Here is a 20,729-nt window from a genome sequence, read left to right as displayed (position 1 = left end):
TGAACTAGACTGAACTAGACTGGACTGAACTAGACTGAACTAGACTAGACTGGACTAGACTGAACTAGACTGAACTAGACTGGACTGAACTAGACTGAACTAGACTGGACTGGACTAGACTGGACTAGACTGAACTAGACTGGACTGAACTAGACTGGACTGAACTGGACTAGACTGGACTGAACTGGACTAGACTGCACTAGACTGGACTGAACTAGACTGGACTGGACTAGACTGGACTGAACTAGACTGGACTGGACTGAACTGGACTGGACTAGACTGAACTAGACTGGACTAGACTGGACTAGACTAGACTGAACTAGACTGGACTGAACTGGACTGGACTAGACTGGACTGAACTGGACTGAACTGGACTAGACTGGACTAGACTGAACTAGACTGGACTGAACTAGACTGGACTGGACTAGACTGGACTGAACTGGACTAGACTGAACTAGACTGGACTAAACTAGACTGGACTGAACTAGACTGGACTGAACTGGACTAGACTGAACTAGACTGGACTGAACTAGACTGGACTAGACTGGACTGAACTAGACTGGACTAGACTAGACTGAACTAGACTGGACTAGACTGGACTGAACTGGACTGGACTAGACTGAACTGGACTAGACTGAACTAGACTGAACTGGGCTAGACTGGACTGAACTAGACTGGACTGAACTGGACTGGACTAGGCTAAACTGGACTGGACTAGACTGAACTAGACTGGACTGAACTAGACTGGACTAGACTGGACTGAACTAGACTGGACTGAACTAGACTAGACTGGACTGAACTAGACTGGACTGAACTAGACTAGACTGGAGTGAACTAGACTGGACTGAACTGGACTAGACTGAACTAGACTGAGCTGGACTGGGCTAGACTGGACTGAACTGGACTGAACTAGACTGAACTGGACTAGACTGGGCTGAACTGGACTGGACTAGACTGGACTAGACTGAACTAGACTGGACTAGACTGGACTAGACAGGACTGAACTAGACTGGACTGAACTAGACTGGACTGGACTAGACTGAACTAGACTGGACTAGACTGGACTAGACAGGACTGAACTAGACTGGACTGAACTAGACTGGACTGGACTAGACTGAACTAGACTGGACTGAACTAGACTGGACTGGACTATACTGGACTAGACTGAACTAGACTGGACTGAACTAGACTAGACTGAACTGGACTGGACTAGACTGGACTGAACTGGACTAGACTGAACTAGACTGGACTGAACTAGACTGAACTAGACTGAACTAGACTGGACTGAACTAGACTGAACTAGACTGGTCTGAACTGGACTAGACTGGACTGAACTGGACTAGACTGCACTAGACTGGACTGAACTAGACTGGACTGGACTAGACTGGACTGAACTAGACTGGACTGAACTAGACTGGACTGAACTGGACTAGACTGAACTAGACTGGACTGAACTAGACTGGACTGAACTAGACTGGACTAGACTGGACTAGATTAGACTGAACTAGACTGGACTATACTGGACTGAACTGGACTAGACTGGACTGAACTGGACTGAACTGGACTAGACTGGACTAGACTGAACTAGACTGGACTGAACTAGACTGGACTGGACTAGACTGGACTAAACTAGACTGGACTGAACTAGACTGGACTGAACTGGACTAGACTGGACTAGACTGGACTGAACTAGACTGGACTAGACTAGACTGAACTGGACTGGACTAGACTGAACTAGACTGGACTGAACTGGACTGAACTAGACTGGACTGAACTAGACTGAACTGGACTGAACTAGACTAGACTGAACTGAACTAGACTGGACTGAACTAGACTGAACTAGACTGAACTGAACTGAACTAGACTGGACTGAACTGGACTGAACTAGACTAGACTGAACTGAACTAGACTGGACTGAACTGGACTGAACTAGACTGGACTGAACTAGACTGGACTGAACTGGATTGAACTAGACTAGACTGAACTGAACTAGACTGGACTGAACTGGACTGGACTGAACTAGACTGGACTGAACTGGACTGAACTAGACTAGACTGAACTGAACTAGACTGGACTGAACTGGACTGGACTGAACTAGACTGGACTGAACTGAACTAGACTGGACTGAACTGGACTGAACTAGACTAGACTGAACTGAACTAGACTGGACTGAACTGGACTGAGCTGAACTAGACTGGACTGGACTGGACTGAACTAGACTGAACTAGACTGGACTGAACTGAACTAGACTGGACTGGACTGAACTAGACTGAACTAGACTGGACTGAACTGAACTAGACTGAACTGCCTGTTGAAAGCGTAACCTAAGCTCCCGCTGACGTGCCGATGTGGCCCCACAGAGCAGGTCACCACAAGGGGATAATATGGTTTAGGGTGTATTTATAAATAAATATATTTATATATTGTAAATATAACACTTTCTCTCGGTGCTGCTGGGCTTCGTGATTTCAATCCATCAATTTGTCAGTTGAAAGAAATGATCTTATTGAATATCTTAAGCTTAAGATGAACTCCACTGGAGCCTAAAGCAGCTCACAATGAAGAGGCTCTAGGCTGCTGTCTCCATGCAGACTGCTGCTTCTTCTGCTGCTGTCTCTTCTTCTTCTGCTGCTGTCTCTTCTTCTTCTTCTGTCTCTTCATCTTCTTCTGCCTCTTCTTCTGTTTCTGTTTCTTCATCTTCTGCCTCTTCCTCTGCTGCTGCCTCTTCTTCTTCTGCTGCTGTCTCTTCTTCTGCTGCTGTCTCTTCTTCTTCTTCTGCTGCTGTCTCTTCTTCTTCTTCTGTCTCTTCATCTTCTTCTGCCTCTTCTTCTGTTTCTGTTTCTTCATCTTCTGCCTCTTCCTCTGCTGCTGCCTCTTCTTCCCGCCACCAGAGTGCTGCCGTGCTCTCCGTGTGTTGGACGATATGAGGAAGTCCTGCAAGATGTTTCCTCTTTGGGGAAGTGACCAACAACCCGCAGGTTGCGTGAGCTTGAATGAACAGCTATTGCGACATTTATTTCTGACATGAGAACACACGGACTTCTTCTTCGACGGCCGGGTAATAATCACGCAATAACTTCTGTAATACACAAAGTGCTGTGAGCAGGAAATGAATCATCCTTCAGAGGGACAGGGACAGATGATGAGGCAGCAGCTCACTGTTTAAACGCTGCACCATGTTGTTCCTGATTCTTTCTCTGGTGTCGTCTTGTTTACCTTTCTTGATCACAGGCCCCTGTGAGATGTGGCCGCTGTGGTGGGAGCCCATGGAGAGGTGGGACATGTGCATCTTCGGCGAGGCCAGCAGGGCGGGCGTTCCCACGGGAGAGTAGTTGAAGATGGCGGAGCCGTAGCTCTGCCGGCGACCTTCCCGCCGGTTGCTGTCGATAGCGGCCTGCAGCTCACCGGGGGAGCTCAGGCCCCGCTTCTCACATTCATACGGGTAGAGGTACTTCATGTACCTGCGGGAGAGAGGCAACCATTCAGCGTTCTGTCTCATTGGTAATCAATCAAATCAATCACTTTGTGCAGTAAAACCGTCACCATTCAAACTATATCTGTGAAATCATGTCATGGGTTTACCTAGAAAAGGTTATTTTTATTCAACTTGAATTATTTTGGTTTCAAGCACTGAGCACAATACACACACATATATACACACACATGACAGTTGCTCTGTCCACAGCGTCACCCTAACCACAGGGCTTCTGTCAGCCTCCTTCCTCACAGAGAGGGTCAGGCTGACTGAAGCTGCCTCCACTGAGCTCATGTCTTCATCATGGTGAAAAAGAGAAGAGCGCTCTGTAACCGGCGTAAGGAATTAGACAACCCAGCTCGAGCTGCTCCTGTCCGTTGTGATGCATCTCAGATATCTCACATGGGAGCAGGAGGAGGAAGACCAGAGCGCTGACACCGTCCTCCAGATGAAAATGATTTCATCCAAAGTGTCATCGCACTGGAGAGGAGCCAGAGAAAACCTCTAGACGTCTGAACACACACACACACACACACACACACACACACACACACACACACACACACACACACACACACAGATAAAGTAATGCGAGGTCACGACCAGTCCTCCATAACTAAGATGTGTTCTGTGCTCATGTGAGCCGGTGAGCCACGTCTCCACACGCGTGTGATCACTGCAGTGACACACGCTACACGGACCACAGTCATGTGACTGTTCCTATGTTCTATGACACGTGTCCATTTTTGCATACAAGCTTTTAAAAATACACTGTGAACACTTGATGAATCCAGGTTCAATATTCTGGTTTCATTTTGCTCACATATTAGTCAAAGTGGATTTTAGATATCTCTTTACATGCTTTAATAAAACATAACGTAGAGGAAAATGAAACGTCACCATGTCTTTAGTAATACAATGTTGTGTAAATCAGATTATGAATGATTTACACAACATTTAATAAAGAGAGCAATGTGTGTGTAGAGCTGCTGATCAGAAAACTCATTTATAAGATGTTTAGTTCATTTTGAATTGAATTGTGAAGACTCTACAGGTGAATTGGGTGAAAATATTAACCAATAAATATGATCATGAAACTTCACCAGGTGATTACTTAAATTAAGATACTATTTTTTTATATTACATGTTTTCTGAAATGTGAATTTGAACATGAATGTGTATTTTGGATGTTTTCCACGAGTCTGAAAGAAGACGTGGATGCAGAACCCAAGTAGCAGCTCCTCTAAGTCCTTCGGATCAAATGACACTGACGTTCCAGAAAGGTTGACAGAATATTTTAACTTACTAAAATTAAATCATGATGATGATGTTTTCCAATTTTCTGTCGAGAGACGGGATTGTGAGGTGAGGAATCATGTGGTAACTCTGAGACTCCAGGTTTAATGCCAAGCCACCGTAAGGCAATAATGACCATGAATCACAGAGGAGATGAAGATGATGATGAAGATGACTGCTTCTTCACCGCCTGGGCGCACACTAACCGTCATATTGTAATCATAGCGACACAAGGCCTGACCCAAAAAGCCTCAATCGCCTTGGAGGAAATGAACCACTCATGGAACACTTGTGGAGGAGGAGGAGGATGAGGAAGAGGAAGAGGAGGAGGAGGAAGAGGAGAAGGAGGAGGGGGTTATCAGTCATCTCAGGGTTATCGCCGCGCTCGTACTCACTGCGTTCGGAGAGTGAAAGCTGCGCTGGTGATGGAGGTAGGGAGGTTAAGGCCTTTGGTGATCTCGCGCCATATTTTCTTATTGATGACTTCCACTAAGCCGCCCTTTTCCGTGACGAGCTTGTAGAGCATGTAGAGATCCAACACCTGCTTGGCCATGATAGGAATCCGATTCACTGGAGTCCCTGCAGAAAGCAAACACAATATCCGCAATCAATCCCATTAACTTTGGTTCCTCCCGTCAATGCCGCGCCGTCTTATAAGGCCAATTTATCTCGAGCTGGTCAAATGTCTGACAGCTCTGTTAACGGCAGGAAACATAACTTCCAGGAAGAGAGAGAGAAAAGTTTTGAATGTCTCATCCACTGGAAACAGCCTCATTGATTGTAAGTGTATTATTTTTATGACAAGGGAAATTATATCTTAAAGGAAACTTTAATTATGTAAGAAAACAAACTATCTTCAAATGTACAGCCATTAAACAAAGTCAAAGGTAATTAACACGGGAATGAAATAACAAGTGAACCGGTTTAAAACTCACAAATACAATCGGTGGAAAAATGGGAGGCTGTCTTCGATTAATGACGGCCAGCCCGCCTCCTTATTAGCAAAATAAAGGGAGTCAGACAATCATTTTCATTTGCAATTTAATGTCGGGCAATAAAGAGAGAACGGCCGGCTCTTTGTGAGGATTCCAAAGTGGTTGACCCTGAGATAATTAACCTGCATTTTGCTGATAGAGTTCCATTGTGTCCATCGGATTTAGCATAATAGCGATCGATAGCTGCAGAAGTATAGTGAAACAGCAGCAGAGCCGTACAGTGGGGGAGCGCTCTGAAAGATTGTCTGAGGTGGTAAAACCACATCAATTAAGGACAGTAATTACGGCTTCAATTCGCGGCGCTGGCATGTAGACGGATGAGACACTATTAAAACAAAAGATTGATGCTCCCTGCTCCTCACTAGACAATGCCGGCGGTGGATGTGAAGCCGCCGCCGCCCGCCGGTGGAGAAAGTGTGCAGGGGAGATCGGAGAGCCAAAAAATATATTAAAATGAGGTTTATGAGTTGGTCCAAATAAATGATTTATAGGGAGACAAAGCTCAACATGACAATCTGATCTTGTGAGAAAGTTTTAAGTTCATAATCTTTTTGTTACGAGTAAATGCTGAATGTTTCTTTTACATAAAGAAAGTCAAGGTGAAATCCTGACAATAACCTTCTACATACGTACATTTAACTCCAGAGTATCCATATCTCCATATCTCTAAACGCCCCAAACAACTGTTGTTCCTCCAGCGGCCACCTGAAGGCCGGACCCACAAGGGAGTCCATCCCAGGTGTCATAAACATGCATTCTCTCTATGACCACCAGGGGGTGACTCCTCTGGTTGTATAGAAGTCTATGCTTCATGTGTTAAAGCTGCATTATCTCTCCTGACCATCAGGGGGCGACTCCTTTGGTTGTATAGAAGTCTATGCTTCATGTGTTAAAGCTGCATTCTCTATCCTGGCCACCAGGGGGCGACTCCTCTGGTTGTATAGAAGTATATGCTTCATGTGTTAAAGCTGCATTCTCTCTCCTGACCACCAGGTTGTGACTCCTCTGGTTGTATAGAAGTATATGCTTCATGTGTTAAAGCTGCATTCTCTCTCCTGACCACCAGGTTGTGACTCCTCTGGTTGTATAGAAGTATATGCTTCATGTGTTAAACCTGCATTCTCTTTCCTGACCACCATGGGGCGACTCCTCTGGTTGTATAGAAGTATATGCCTCATGTGTTAAAGCTGCATTCTCTCTCCTGACCACCAGGTTGTGACTCCTCTGGTTGTATAGAAGTATATGCTTCATGTGTTAAACCTGCATTCTCTTTCCTGACCACCATCGGGCGACTCCTCTGGTTGTATAGAAGTATATGCTTCATGTGTTAAAGCTGCATTCTCTCTCCTGACCACCAGGTTGTGACTCCTCTGGTTGTATAGAAGTATATGCTTCATGTGTTAAAGCTGCATTCTCTCTCCTGACCACCAGGTTGTGACTCCTCTGGTTGTATAGAAGTATATGCTTCATGTGTTAAACCTGCATTCTCTTTCCTGACCACCATGGGGCGACTCCTCTGGTTGTATAGAAGTATATGCCTCATGTGTTAAAGCTGCATTCTCTCTCCTGACCCCCAAACTGCTGTATTTGGATGTATTGAACGCCATAAGTAATATACAAGTGAAATATATGGTTTGGTAAATGAAAAAATTAAAATGTCACAAATGTGCGCAAATGTGACAAATGTGACATTGTGATTTGGGTTAGAGAATGTTCACATATTGAGCTATGATTTGGGTTAGAGAATGTTCACATATTGAGCTATGATTTGGGTTAGAGAATGTTCACATATTGAGCTATGATTTGGGTTAGAGAATGTTCACATATTGAGCTATGATTTGGGTTAGAGAATGTTCACATATTGAGCTATGATTTGGGTTAGAGAATGTTCACATATTGAGCTATGATTTGGGTTAGAGAATGTTCACATATTGAGTTATGATTTGGGTTAGAGAATGTTCACATATTGAGCTATGATTTGGGTTAGAGAATGTTCACATATTGAGCTATGATTTGGGTTAGAGAATGTTCACATATTGAGCTATGATTTGGGTTAGAGTTGGACCATACAGCTGCTCATTTAAAGAAATAATCATCCTGAAAGTGATTTTTTTATAGGCGGACCTGAAACCTTTTCATTTGTTTCTGTGTGTCATCTTCATTTACTCTTAACCAGTAACATATAGATAAAAATATAATAACACAATAATATAAAATAGGTGGTTTTCTTAAGGAGCTGGCTGTTCATTTTTTCCTGTTAGCACATTTTGTTTCACTTCCTCTTTTTTTTATCGCCAGAATAAGCATCCCAATTTAAATCCCAGTTAATGTGAATTACGGATGCATGGGTCAGAAACGGCCTTCACATTCTGTTTGGTTGTCTTTAGACTGCACATCTTATGCAAAATGCGAAGATGTGCAGTCGCATAAGATCGCATTTTGCGATGAATATTTTGTGAACTTAACTAAAATTGTAATCATAGAAACTAAAGGTATCTTAACTTCACACTGAGACAACTTTAGCTACAACCTGTCGGCATGAATTGTACAGAACAAATATATTTTTATTGTTTGCGGTTTGAAAAAAACAAACATTTATGGTATGTATGCAATGCCGTTGATGGCTGTGAGAATGGAGTTCTGCAGGACAAAACCAGCTCAACCTCCACACTCCTTCAGCTTTATCTTTATGACCACTGATTATAATGTGTGTCCGTGCTGATCTGTTAAACTATTATTTTGTTGGAGACACAATAGCCAACCAAACACGGATTGAGGCAATAAATAAAAGCCTCAGCCTTTGTCTGACAGAATCTGAGGAGAGACAAGCTTCTTAAAACAAGATTTATGTGCTTTCAATACCGAGGGTGATGTATTTGGCTCTCTGATTCCCTGAAAGAGATATAAGGAATAAAAGAGTGAGGACGGAGGCCTTTTGTCAGCACAAACTATCTCATCAGGCCATGTATCATTATGACAATGAGCAATGGTGGACAAGGTGGAAGAAATCCACTTTGCACGGAGTCTAGCAGTTGTCTTGCGTTAATCCCTCAGCTGCAGAGAGCAGGGAGTTAGTAATTGGAACAGTGTGGAGCATCAGGGCTCTGCTGGCGGAGTAATCATCTTTATGCTTGGCTTCATCGCTGATGCGCTCACTTTGCACCTCCGAGCCGATAATGGGATGAGAATTTCTCCTCCTCATTGACTTTGCTCTTTTAACCCATGAAGTGAACGATTAATGCAGCGTCACGGGGGGACGAGTGTTTATCTCTGTTCAACTCCCAAAATGAAGACGAGGAGGAGGAGGAGGAAGAAGAGGAGGAAGAGGAGGGTGAGGAGGAGGAGGAGGGTGTTCAACTCCCAAAATGAAGACGAGGAGGAAGAAGAGGAGGAGGAGGAGGAAAAGAAGGAGGAGGAGGAGGAGCAGGGTGTTCAACTCCCAAAATGAAGACGCGGAGGTGGAGGAAGAGGAGGAGGAGGAGGAGGAGGAGGTTGTTCAACTCCTATAATAAAGAGGCGGAGGAGGAGGAGGGTGTTCAACTCCTAAAATAAAGAGGAGGAGGAGGAGGAAGAGGAGGGTGTTCAACTCCCAAAATAAAGAGGAGGAGGAGGAGGAAGAGGAGGGTGTTCAACTCCCAAAATAAAGCGGAGGAGGAGGAGGAGGAGGAAGAGGAGGGTGTTCAACTCCTAAAATAAAGCAGAGGAGGAGGAGGAGGAGGAAGAAGAGGAGGGTGTTCAACTCCCAAAATAAAGCGGAGGAGGAGGAGGAGGAGGAAGAGGAGGGTGTTCAACTCCCAAAATAAAGCGGAGGAGGAGGAGGAGGAGGAAGAGGAGGGTGTTCAACTCCTAAAATAAAGCAGAGGAGGAGGAGGGTGTTCAACTCCCAAAATGAAGACGAGGAGGAGGAAGAGGAGGAGGAGGAGGGTGTTCAACTCCCAAAATGAAGACGAGGAGGAGGAGGAGGAGGAGGTTGTTCAACTCCTATAATAAAGAGGAGGAGGAGGAGGAAGAGGAGGGTGTTCAACTCCTAAAATAAAGCGGAGGAGGAGGAAGAGGAGGAAGAGGAGGGTGTTCAACTCCCAAAATGAAGACGAGGAGGAGGAAGAGGAGGAGGAGGAGGAGGGTGTTCAACTCCCAAAATGAAGACGAGGAGGAGGAGGAGGAAGAAGAGGAGGAAGAGGAGGGTGAGGAGGAGGAGGAGGGTGTTCAACTCCCAAAATGAAGACGAGGAGGAAGAAGAGGAGGAGGAGGAGGAAAAGAAGGAGGAGGAGGAGGAGCAGGGTGTTCAACTTCCAAAATGAAGACGCGGAGGTGGAGGAAGAGGAGGAGGAGGAGGAGGAGGAGGTTGTTCAACTCCTATAATAAAGAGGCGGAGGAGGAGGAGGGTGTTCAACTCCTAAAATAAAGAGGAGGAGGAGGAGGAAGAGGAGGGTGTTCAACTCCCAAAATAAAGAGGAGGAGGAGGAGGAAGAGGAGGGTGTTCAACTCCCAAAATAAAGCGGAGGAGGAGGAGGAGGAGGAAGAGGAGGGTGTTCAACTCCTAAAATAAAGCAGAGGAGGAGGAGGAGGAGGAAGAAGAGGAGGGTGTTCAACTCCCAAAATAAAGCGGAGGAGGAGGAGGAGGAGGAAGAGGAGGGTGTTCAACTCCCAAAATAAAGCGGAGGAGGAGGAGGAAGAGGAAGAGGAGGGTGTTCAACTCCTAAAATAAAGCAGAGGAGGAGGAGGGTGTTCAACTCCCAAAATGAAGACGAGGAGGAGGAAGAGGAGGAGGAGGAGGGTGTTCAACTCCCAAAATGAAGACGAGGAGGAGGAGGAGGAGGAGGTTGTTCAACTCCTATAATAAAGAGGAGGAGGAGGAGGAAGAGGAGGGTGTTCAACTCCTAAAATAAAGCAGAGGAGGAGGAGGGTGTTCAACTCCCAAAATGAAGACGAGGAGGAGGAAGAGGAGGAGGAGGAGGGTGTTCAACTCCCAAAATGAAGACGAGGAGGAGGAGGAGGAGGAGGTTGTTCAACTCCTATAATAAAGAGGAGGAGGAGGAGGAAGAGGAGGGTGTTCAACTCCTAAAATAAAGCGGAGGAGGAGGAAGAGGAGGAAGAGGAGGGTGTTCAACTCCCAAAATGAAGACGAGGAGGAGGAAGAGGAGGAGGAGGAGGAGGGTGTTCAACTCCCAAAATGAAGACGAGGAGGAGGAGGAGGAGGAGGTTGTTCAACTCCTATAATAAAGAGGAGGAGGAGGAGGAGGGTGTTCAACTCCTAAAATAAAGCGGAGGAGGAGGAAGAGGAGGATGAGGAGGGTGTTCAACTCCTAAAATAAAGCGGAGGAGGAGGAAGAGGAGGAAGAGGAGGGTGTTCAACTCCCAAAATGAAGACGAGGAGGAGGAAGAGGAGGAGGGTGGATCACACGCACCGTATTTCTTCTGGTCAACAAATCCCATGAAAAGGCCCAAACCAATAATGTATTTAGTATTGTGCATCAGAGCCTGATATATCTTAGTGGGTTATCAGCTATAATGTTTTCCATGCTCACATTTAGTAATGAGTCTCATGTTATTACTTTTAAAAAAGATATCAGACATCAGCTGCATGGTGGATCAGTGCTGCTCTCATCCAGCATTCATACTTCTGAGGGAAAAAAAGCGTAACTCATAGGTTTCTCACAAAATACTTTCGTGTGTTAACGAGGACGTATAAAGACTGCAGACGCCACACAGACGGGAACAGAACACCAACACCTGACCACATGACCACATGACCACCTGTCCACCTCACCACATGACCACCTGTCCACCTCACCACATGACCACCTGTCCACCTCACCACATGACCACCTGTCCACCTGTCCACCTCACCACATGACCACCTGTCCACCTGTCCACCTCACCACATGACCACCTGTCCACCTGACCACCTGACCACATGACCACCTGTCCACCTGACCACCTGACCACATGACCACCTGACCACCTGTCCACCTGACCACATGACCACCTGACCACATGACCACCTGTCCACCTGTCCACCTGACCACCTCACCACATGACCACCTGTCCACCTGACCACATGACAACTTGACCACCTGACCACATGACCACCTGTCCACCTGTCCACCTGACCACCTCACCACATGACCACATGACCACCTGTCCACATGACCACATGACCACCTGTCCACCTGTCCACCTCACCACATGACCACCTGTCCACCTGACCACCTCACCACATGACCACCTGACCACATGACCACCTGTCCACCTGTCCACCTGACCACCTGTCCACCTGACCACATGACAACTTGACCACCTGACCACATGACCACCTGACTACCTGACTACCTGACCACCTGTCCACCTGACCACATGACCACCTGTCCACCTGTCCACCTGACCACCTCACCACATGACCACTTGTCCACCTGACCACCTGACCACATGACAACTTGACCACCTGACCACATGACCACCTGTCCACCTGACCACATGACCACCTGTCCATCTGTCCACCTCACCACCTCACCACATGACCACATGACCACCTGACCACCTCACCACATGACCACCTGACCACCTGTCCACATGACCACCTGACAGATCAGAACATGGAATGATCTTTTGCGCCAGCAGGCCTCATCCCAACATTTACTTTTTAAATGTAACTTGAACTGGTTGAACCCGTCCACCTGACCACCTGACCACATGACCACCTATCCACCTGCGTAACCTGCACTTCTGTAGTTATTCAAGCCTGACAAAACCTAACTGAGTTTAAACCTAACTAAGTTTAAACCTAACTGAGTTTGAACCTAACTAAGTCTAAACCTAACTAAGTTTAAACCTAACTGAGTTTGAACCTAACTAAGTCTAAACCTAACTAAGTTTAACCCTAGCCGACCTAGACCTAACTGAGTATTTTAACATCTTAACACGTGTTGCTGTTGTAGGAAAACACTCAGAATTGCAAGATATGGTAAGAAGCGAGCTTTTTCCGTTTCTTACGTTGTTTGAGGAGTCAGAGACAATATCAGGAATCTGATACCGTTATGTTGATGAATGACACTTCAGTACAGCTGTAAGGTTTATTTGATTCCTTTTGTTTTACAAAGTGAGGAAAGCAATGTTTAAGTCAAGGTTGATGTAAACTTACACATTAAATGTGGTATACAGTTTATTAATTGTCACACTGGGTATCTAAGAGCGAACGGCTCATCCCATAAACCAAAAGCCACTCGCTCCCTCTGGAGACCAGCTGTACCTCACTTCCATGTAACAAGGAGCTCCACCAATCAGAGACATTGCTATTACACAGGATTGTGGGTAGTGTACTTCTCAATGACACCACAAATAAAACTTGTTAATAGCATTAATCGCTTAAAATGATTATCGTCAATGAAACGGCAATTCATGAGCTGAGCGGCACAACAAGAAGTTTATAAAAGAGTTTTGTGCAGCGGTGCTGAGCTGTGAGGGAAAAGCAGACATGAGTCCTTCTCTGGTTCTGCATCGGTCCACAGAAGTAGTCGCCCACCGTTCATTTGGCCCAGGAAGTCATTGTGGCAGGAAATGAACACAGACTTCAGCCGCTGCATAACTTAAAGAGCAACCCGGGCTTTCTGTGTAAAGAATCCACTGCAGAACAGAGGGACACATAAACATAACGACAGTCAACTGGAAGCTGAGGATGCAGCGGTGAAGGGAAGAGGATATTTATGTCACCGGATCGAAGGCTCGGACATCTTTTAGGGTAACTCTCAAGTAGCCTTTTCTTCTGCCACATAGTATTCCTAAACAATTAGCCGGGGGACAAAAGTTGACTTATTTGAGAAAAAAGTGCTGATGGTAGTCCTCAGAGATAATAATCAATTAATAACCAAGGCCCCTGGGGGCCACAGTAAATCACCCTGGGTATTTATCAACACACAAAGGAGGCCATCACAGCTATTGTCTGCTCTATTGTTGATGGAATCTCTCATGTCTCGGCCTCCAACACTGGAAAAACACCTCAAAGGTGCCATGAACCATCTGCTGCGTGTCTCAGGCTGTTAACGTTCCCCTGACAAGAGGAAATATGAGAAATACTGCGCCGTCTGCATCATGAAACAAAACCCCCGAGGGCACAGAATGCAGCAATTGGAAGTTTTATTGCTCATCTGTAACCTCCTATTATACTTTCATACCTCACTGCAGGTAACTCATTGGATTCATTTTCATGTAAGGGACCATGAGTGAAAACACTACATTTCGTAATTACATTGACATATAAATCATAATTAATGTTTAAGCTGGAGTCGGGTCAGTGTTGGTGCCGATACATCCCTCAACAATGGCAGACAGGGAAAGAGTAATCTCTTTAAACAGATTCTGCATTCATATGCGGACTCACATTTACACTAAGCAATTAATTAGAAACACAAATCAATCAATCATAATAAGTAACACAAGCTATGTTCTGACATGGTTGATCGGAAAGGAGATCCGATCAGTTCAATGTTGGAGACTGTGAGCAATGAGATGATTAGCAGCCGTGACACACTGTGAACGCGTCCTGGAGGCGGGAACTACAACAGACGCCAATTTGAGTTCTGGTGACCTTGATTGACAGATGGTTCATCCAATCACCTGCCAACGCGTCTTTTTAGTGCCTCTTCTTTTTCTAAACAGTTTACAATGACGGCTTCTCCGATAGTTCTGTGTACCACGCCATCTGGTGGGTTGGGTTACTGTCAAGTTGGGACCCACTTTTAAATCCAGGAAGCCAATAACAGACCAATGAAAATCTCATCAGATAGTTACAGTTTGAACTGGTAGTACAGGATTGTGTATCGTACTGGGAATAACAATAAGTTCTGACATGTTTGAGGAAACAAACCATTGGCCGTCAGTTTATATACTGAACTTATCATGCAAGTCCCCCGCAACCAGGTTACCGAGGCGCAACAATATTTAAATAACAGCATTCAGATGTAGATATTACAGGTGTCTTGGACTGGCATCAGCACATCTGGACTTCTTCACCAACAGACCCCAGTCCATTAAAGAACCACAGCTTCTCTTCTCTTCACCCTGAACCCCGGCGTCCCACAGGGCTGTGTGCTGGGTCCTCTCCTCCCTCTCTGCCCGTTGCATGGTTCCAATACCGTGACACACTTGTGGTTGACCTCAGCGACAGGGAGGACCTGGTTCAGCAACTGTCTTCTGAAAGGCCGTGACAGAGGATGTGTTTGTTGTCCTTCCGTTTGGAAGACTTGTCGGTTTCACTCCTCACAATACCGAATACCCAACGGGCAATTCTTCTATGGATTTAGGAAAATTATAAAAAATAGTAAAATGATGAAAGGTATGAAAACAAAGGGCAGCTTGTGCACTGTGGACATGAGCGTGTGTCTGAATGCAACAATCTAGATCCTCAGCTCGATGCTGACCAAGACATACGGTGACAGTCCAGCTCAGAGAGGAAAGGCCAAACCTCTGGTGTTATTGTGGAGTTATCCAGCCAATACATCAACAGCATTAAAGGAGCTCTGCAGTTTTGACACTTTTCAATGGGATCTCTGCTCAGCGAGCCGGCCTGGCTGACATTTCTTTGTCAGTGCAGAATGACAGTGATGTTTTCAAGAAACATTGATTGGGATATTTGGAGCAGTCCACTCTGATCACAGTTGTCAGAGGCGAGCGGTGGAGATAGGCGGCTGCTGATCTGCTCGGCACTGACAATGTCTCCTACACTAAGTCCAAAATCAATCTCTAATTGAACGCTCCAACAACAATCCATACTGTCTCTAAACCCAAGTGACCACCCAACTACAGCATGGCTTCATCAACCTGTGCTTTCCTACGGCTGTCACACACACAGCTGGACCGTTCACACGTTCATACATTCATACGTTCACGCGTTCATACGTTCACGCGTTCATAGGTTCACACGTTCATACGTTCACACATTCATACGTTCATACGTTCATACAGTGATGAAAAGGTCAAAGACCTTTTGAAACAGCTCATAAGAAGCTAGAGACACATACACAATTTAACTCTCACGTTTCAAATGAAATGAGCATATTGTTCATAGCGTACAATGTATTAATATGATGAAGAATAATGAATGTTCACAACAAACACAGAACATACTGTATTAGTGTAAAAGCTGTATATGCTTTTTATGTTGTGCTCTCCGCAGTTCATTCTTATTCATGAGGTGATTGTTGAAAAATTATGATCTATTATTAAATAAAAATAAACAAAAATGACATGAATTATTTCAGATGATTGACTGGAAAATAAAGAAATCATTTGTTTCCCTAATTCCTTGTCGACTGCGTTGTGAGTGAAGGTCTGGAGGTGAAGTCAAACCTTTTGGCAGACATGTAGAACATCGAGTACAGGACGAGGAAGTCAAACAACAACAGCATGGCACTCAAATAGACAGCCTGTGAGAGGCCGTGCCTTTTGCTCTCTGCCGTTTGGTAACTTCCTCATATTCAGGAAGGGTCTAAACACGGATCTATTTCCCCAACAAACAAAAAGAAACAGCCGCGGCCCGCAGAGCCTCGTGTTGCAAAGCATGAAGCGGAGGAGAGAAGACCGCCGGTCCTGTTGTCAGGAGGATGTGTTTCCCTCCACAGACTCACTCCACATTCCTCATCACTGCTCATCCCTCCTTCATCCCTCCTCATCACTCCTTCATCCCCTGCTCAGACCCCTTTCTGCCCCTCGTCTAGTGTGAGATGTTTAGGATGGACTGTACCATTACAGTCAGTAACCCCGTTGGAAATCAAAGCATGACCTTGTTTCTCTCCGTTGTTTCAAGTCCTTTTGTGCCAAGATGAGGGAACATCTTAGTCTCGTCATGTTTCCCAAATACAATTATTTCAGTTTTGTCCATATTCAGCTGAAGACAATTTGGAATTCAAATGTAATCCCAGTAAATTTGATAAGAAATTTATATAAATCAAGCCAAGGAGATTTTTTCACATTAATATGAAATAGAAATAAGAGATACATTTTTATAATAAGGAATAAGGATAATTACAAAAACACTAGGTCTAAGCAGATTGTAAAACATCATTAAAACTACTAATGATAATATTTGTTTTATTAATAAAAATACAATATCAGTTTTCCTTATTATTAAAATGTTGTGTTTCTTTGTAAAACCAGTATAGATGACTAAAACAAAGTAAGGTTTACACTTCACAGCGTGAAATAATTTTTGGGACAGTGGCGAAAAAAAAGTCTGCAGCCTTGTCGACCAGCTGCTAAAACAACTGTCTGCATCTGCCAACATGGATCATCAATATTATCAATATGGATCATCAATGATCGGCAAAACAATTAATAATTATGGATCTCTAATCACGCTTATGCTACATAAAAGTCACATATGCTCCCTTTTTTATTTTGTGTTGATCCGATCTGAACCATGAGTTTTATGATGCGATCCACCCCTAAATACAGGTATCGAGTACCGATACCCAGTCCATATGCATGTAGTGTACATATTTAATGAATGATTGATTGATGGTGATACAAGATATTTTTCTCAGGGAAGAAGCGTATTCTTGTACTTAAGTGGAAAGCACTTACCCCGTTTCTGCATGAAACTGAAAAGGTTGTCGAGAAACTCTTTGCGCTTTTCACCATCATCCAACTCATACAACTGAAAAAAGAAAAGAAAGAAATTAATGAATTAATAAAGTATTCAACATGAAATCAGGAACAGTGCGGTTGCTCATGGTTATGACCGACGCAGACGAGGACAATGAGCTCCCTCAAGACAATCTGGGAGAAACCCACACAGCAGCCACTGATCAGCTGCACAGATAGTCTCACACACAACAGACACACAACAATATCAGGAAAATGCTTTATGGCCGTGAATAGCTTTCTCACATCTGGGGCGCCTCAGAGAGGTATGTCTTTGTACGTCAGCTGTCCATGTTTAACCCCTTCAGGAAGCTGAGACCACAGTCCCTGAGCATCAAAGTACAACACAGAGAAATGTAGTCATCAAACCAGCTGAGAAGTGTTTCTAAATCGTGTGTCCACCTCTATTTATATATATATATATATATATATATATATATATATATATATATATATATATATATACACATAGGCTGCTCTCATCCTGTTTGTGCTTACAGAGTCATGCACTGTCATTTGTATATAAGCCACGTAATGGTGAGCAAGGACCAGCAACCTCCAGGTCTGAAAACTGTAGTCAATGCCTTAAATCTGCATTCTCTCTCCTGACCACCAGGGGGCGACTCTTCTGGTTGTATAGAAGTCTATGCTTCATGTGTTAAAGCTGCATTCTCTCTCCTGACCACCAGGGGGCGACTCTTCTGGTTGTATAGAAGTCTATGCTTCATGTGTTAAAGCTGCATTCTCTCTCCTGACCACCAGGGGGCGACTCTTCTGGTTGTATAGAAGTCTATGCTTCATGTGTTAAAGCTGCATTCTCTCTACTGGCCACCAGGGGGTGACTCCTCTGGTTGTATAGAAGTCTATGCTTCATGTGTTAAAGCTGCATTCTCTCTCCTGACCACCAGGGGGCGACTCCTCTGTTTGTATAGAAGTCTATGCTTCATGTGTTAAAGCTGCATTCTCTCTCCTGGCCACCAGGGGGTGACTCCTCTGGTTGTATAGAAGTCTATGCTTCATGTGTTAAAGCTGCATTCTCTCTCCTGGCCACCAGGGGGTGACTCCTCTGGTTGTATAGAAGTCTATATAAAGGACTCTACTTATCTTGATGTATTCCCTCAGTAAACATTGTAAACATGAGTTTATGTCTCAATCTCTAGTTTCAAGTCTTCTTCAATACAGCATGATGTTCATTTAGTAAATTATGGTCATTTAGAGTCAAACAGACCATAATACAGGGGACGCTTTAGGGCGGGGCTACAGGTGATTGACAGATCGCTGCCCTGTTGTTGTCCTTTCTGGGAGTTGTCCTAGTTTTTCCTTAAGAACCTGAACCCTTTTTACAGTGTGTTTTAAGTAGACGAAAGCTAGTTGTAATTGTTTTGGTCAGCTAAAATGTATTTCATAGGGTTTGGTTGTACGTAGCCCCATCTATACACTGTAAGTATACTTACTGTATATACATATGTATACACTGTAAGTATACTTACAGTGTATACTTATGTATACACTGTAAGTATATACATGTATCATTAAGTTGTCGAGCTCTTTTGTCCGTCATCTTCTTCACGTGAAGGACTGGAATACAAAGCGAGCGTCTAATATCCCAGCAGGACGTCTCCTTGTGTGTGTGGTGCCGGTGGCCCTCCGAATACATTTTAGTAGCACTGGTTTCCTTATTGGCGTCCCCATTATGCTCCTCATCCTCGCCTATTCACGGCGTCAAAGAGGCTTTTAAACGGGCCTCCAGCCAGATACAGCTGATGGAAATATGTTAGTGGCAATGTTCACTTTCAGTGCGGCCCAGAGCCGTGTTAACAGGCCCACTTAATCAATACGGAGACAGAGGGATGACCTTTGGAATCAGTGGGGCCCTGTGGACGAGGCCCCGGAGATAATAACTGATCATTTAGAAGTGTATTAGCTGTCACCAATATTAAAGGACCAGAGCAGGTCAGCACTCAGGAGGAAACCGTAGGGGGGTTTGTTAAGGGTAGGGTTCCGGAGGTGGGAGGTGTGTGTGTGTGTGTGTGTGTGTGTTTGCGTTGGGGGAGGCTGTGTGAGTGCATTGTGAGTGCTGCACTGCAGGCAGTCCGTGGCGGAGGGAATATCGAAAGGTAAAGGAACAGCAAGCCCTGGCAAAAATGTTAAGTGCACAAATGCACAGCGGATGACAATGGAGCGGATCAATGGTGAGGCCCATGGAGCGAAGGCACATAGGAAGAGACAATGATGAGCGTGTGCTCACAGAGGCGATGACACACACACACGCTAGTATGCACACACACTTCAAAGAGCTCAGGGAAGTGGATCTAAAAAACAAACTTAAAATGTTTTATGTAATTCTCTAAAAATGCGTTGACAGTTTGCTTTGATACACACGGCACAGCATTAGTATTCTTTATTCATTGCGTGCGTGAGCGTGCACCTCTGTGTCCGTCCGCAGCTCACCGTGACTCGTCTGATTCATCTCAGACTGAACCTGCCGGTTAACCTGCATCCTGTTTGATCCGCTGTCGTCATTCTGACGCTCGGTTTCTTGCACAACTTCATTTAGTCGAGTTGTCCTGCGGCGCGAGTGGGAGAGAAACGGCCGGGCGGCATTCCTGTCTGCTTGAACACTTGTTTAGTTTCCTCCCCCCTAGCCCCTCCCCCCCTGTGAGGTAAATGAGGCGGCAGACAGGCCGAGGCAGGCTGGAGGACAGCGGGTTCAGATCAAGCTGGAGGCTCTCAGTCTCCAGTCAGCTGAGGGAAGCCGGCCGACATTGAACTTGTGAATAACTCCCGGCCTTTTTCCTCCCCTCACCGGAGTTCACCTGCCGCTCAGAGTCTAGACCTGCTGCGGCCACCGACTCATTTATAAACGCCTTTTCCTTCTGCTCCCAATGGGATCAAACTTCTCAGACCTTCTCTGATCCCCAAAGACGTGTTTCTCTCACTCTGTGCAGCACATCGGTTTAAATCCCTGTTAGTGAGCACTTTGCCACGAGGCTCCACCCATCAGGTGTGACGTCATGATGTGGATCCAATGTGGATTAACATCATGGTGCATATTCTAGTTGCTCTGTCATCAGGTATCGCTCTGGTTGAACAACATGATTTCCTCCATATAGTTCAACAGCTTCAACACATACAACCGTCTGGCAGGTGACCGAGCCGTACGAGGGATGGACTAAAAGTTCTCACTAACCAGGATACAAACACATTTGTCCAGAGAAGCCCTGAGCCTCCAGCTGGATCCCACAGGGGGAACGGAGACAGAGAACTACAGCGAGGTTGTTACAGAAGCTAAACACATTCATGCTATCAGGGAGAATCAGGCAGCG

At 45.1% G+C, this 20,729-nt stretch overlaps 1 protein-coding gene across 1 annotated transcript in view; it reads right to left on the bottom strand.

Annotated features, from left to right (window-relative positions):
• The window catches only part of arid3c (AT rich interactive domain 3C (BRIGHT-like)), a gene marked incomplete at both ends in the record, with an annotated part of 77,247 nt that overhangs the window by 7,161 nt on the left and 49,357 nt on the right, over positions 1-20,729 (bottom strand). The window contains 3 exons of the mRNA XM_079222182.1: positions 3,217-3,461; positions 5,167-5,350; positions 17,344-17,416. Coding sequence (XP_079078308.1) covers positions 3,217-3,461; positions 5,167-5,350; positions 17,344-17,416 — 502 coding nt within the window. The remainder of the gene's footprint in view (positions 1-3,216; positions 3,462-5,166; positions 5,351-17,343; positions 17,417-20,729) is intronic.

This window comes from Taurulus bubalis, assembly GCF_910589615.1.
Source record: "Taurulus bubalis genome assembly, chromosome: 8".
NCBI classification, from domain to species: Eukaryota; Metazoa; Chordata; class Actinopteri; order Perciformes; family Cottidae; genus Taurulus; species Taurulus bubalis.
The sequence above is the reverse complement of the archived record's forward strand: the minus strand, read 5'-3'. Positions and strand labels throughout refer to the sequence as shown.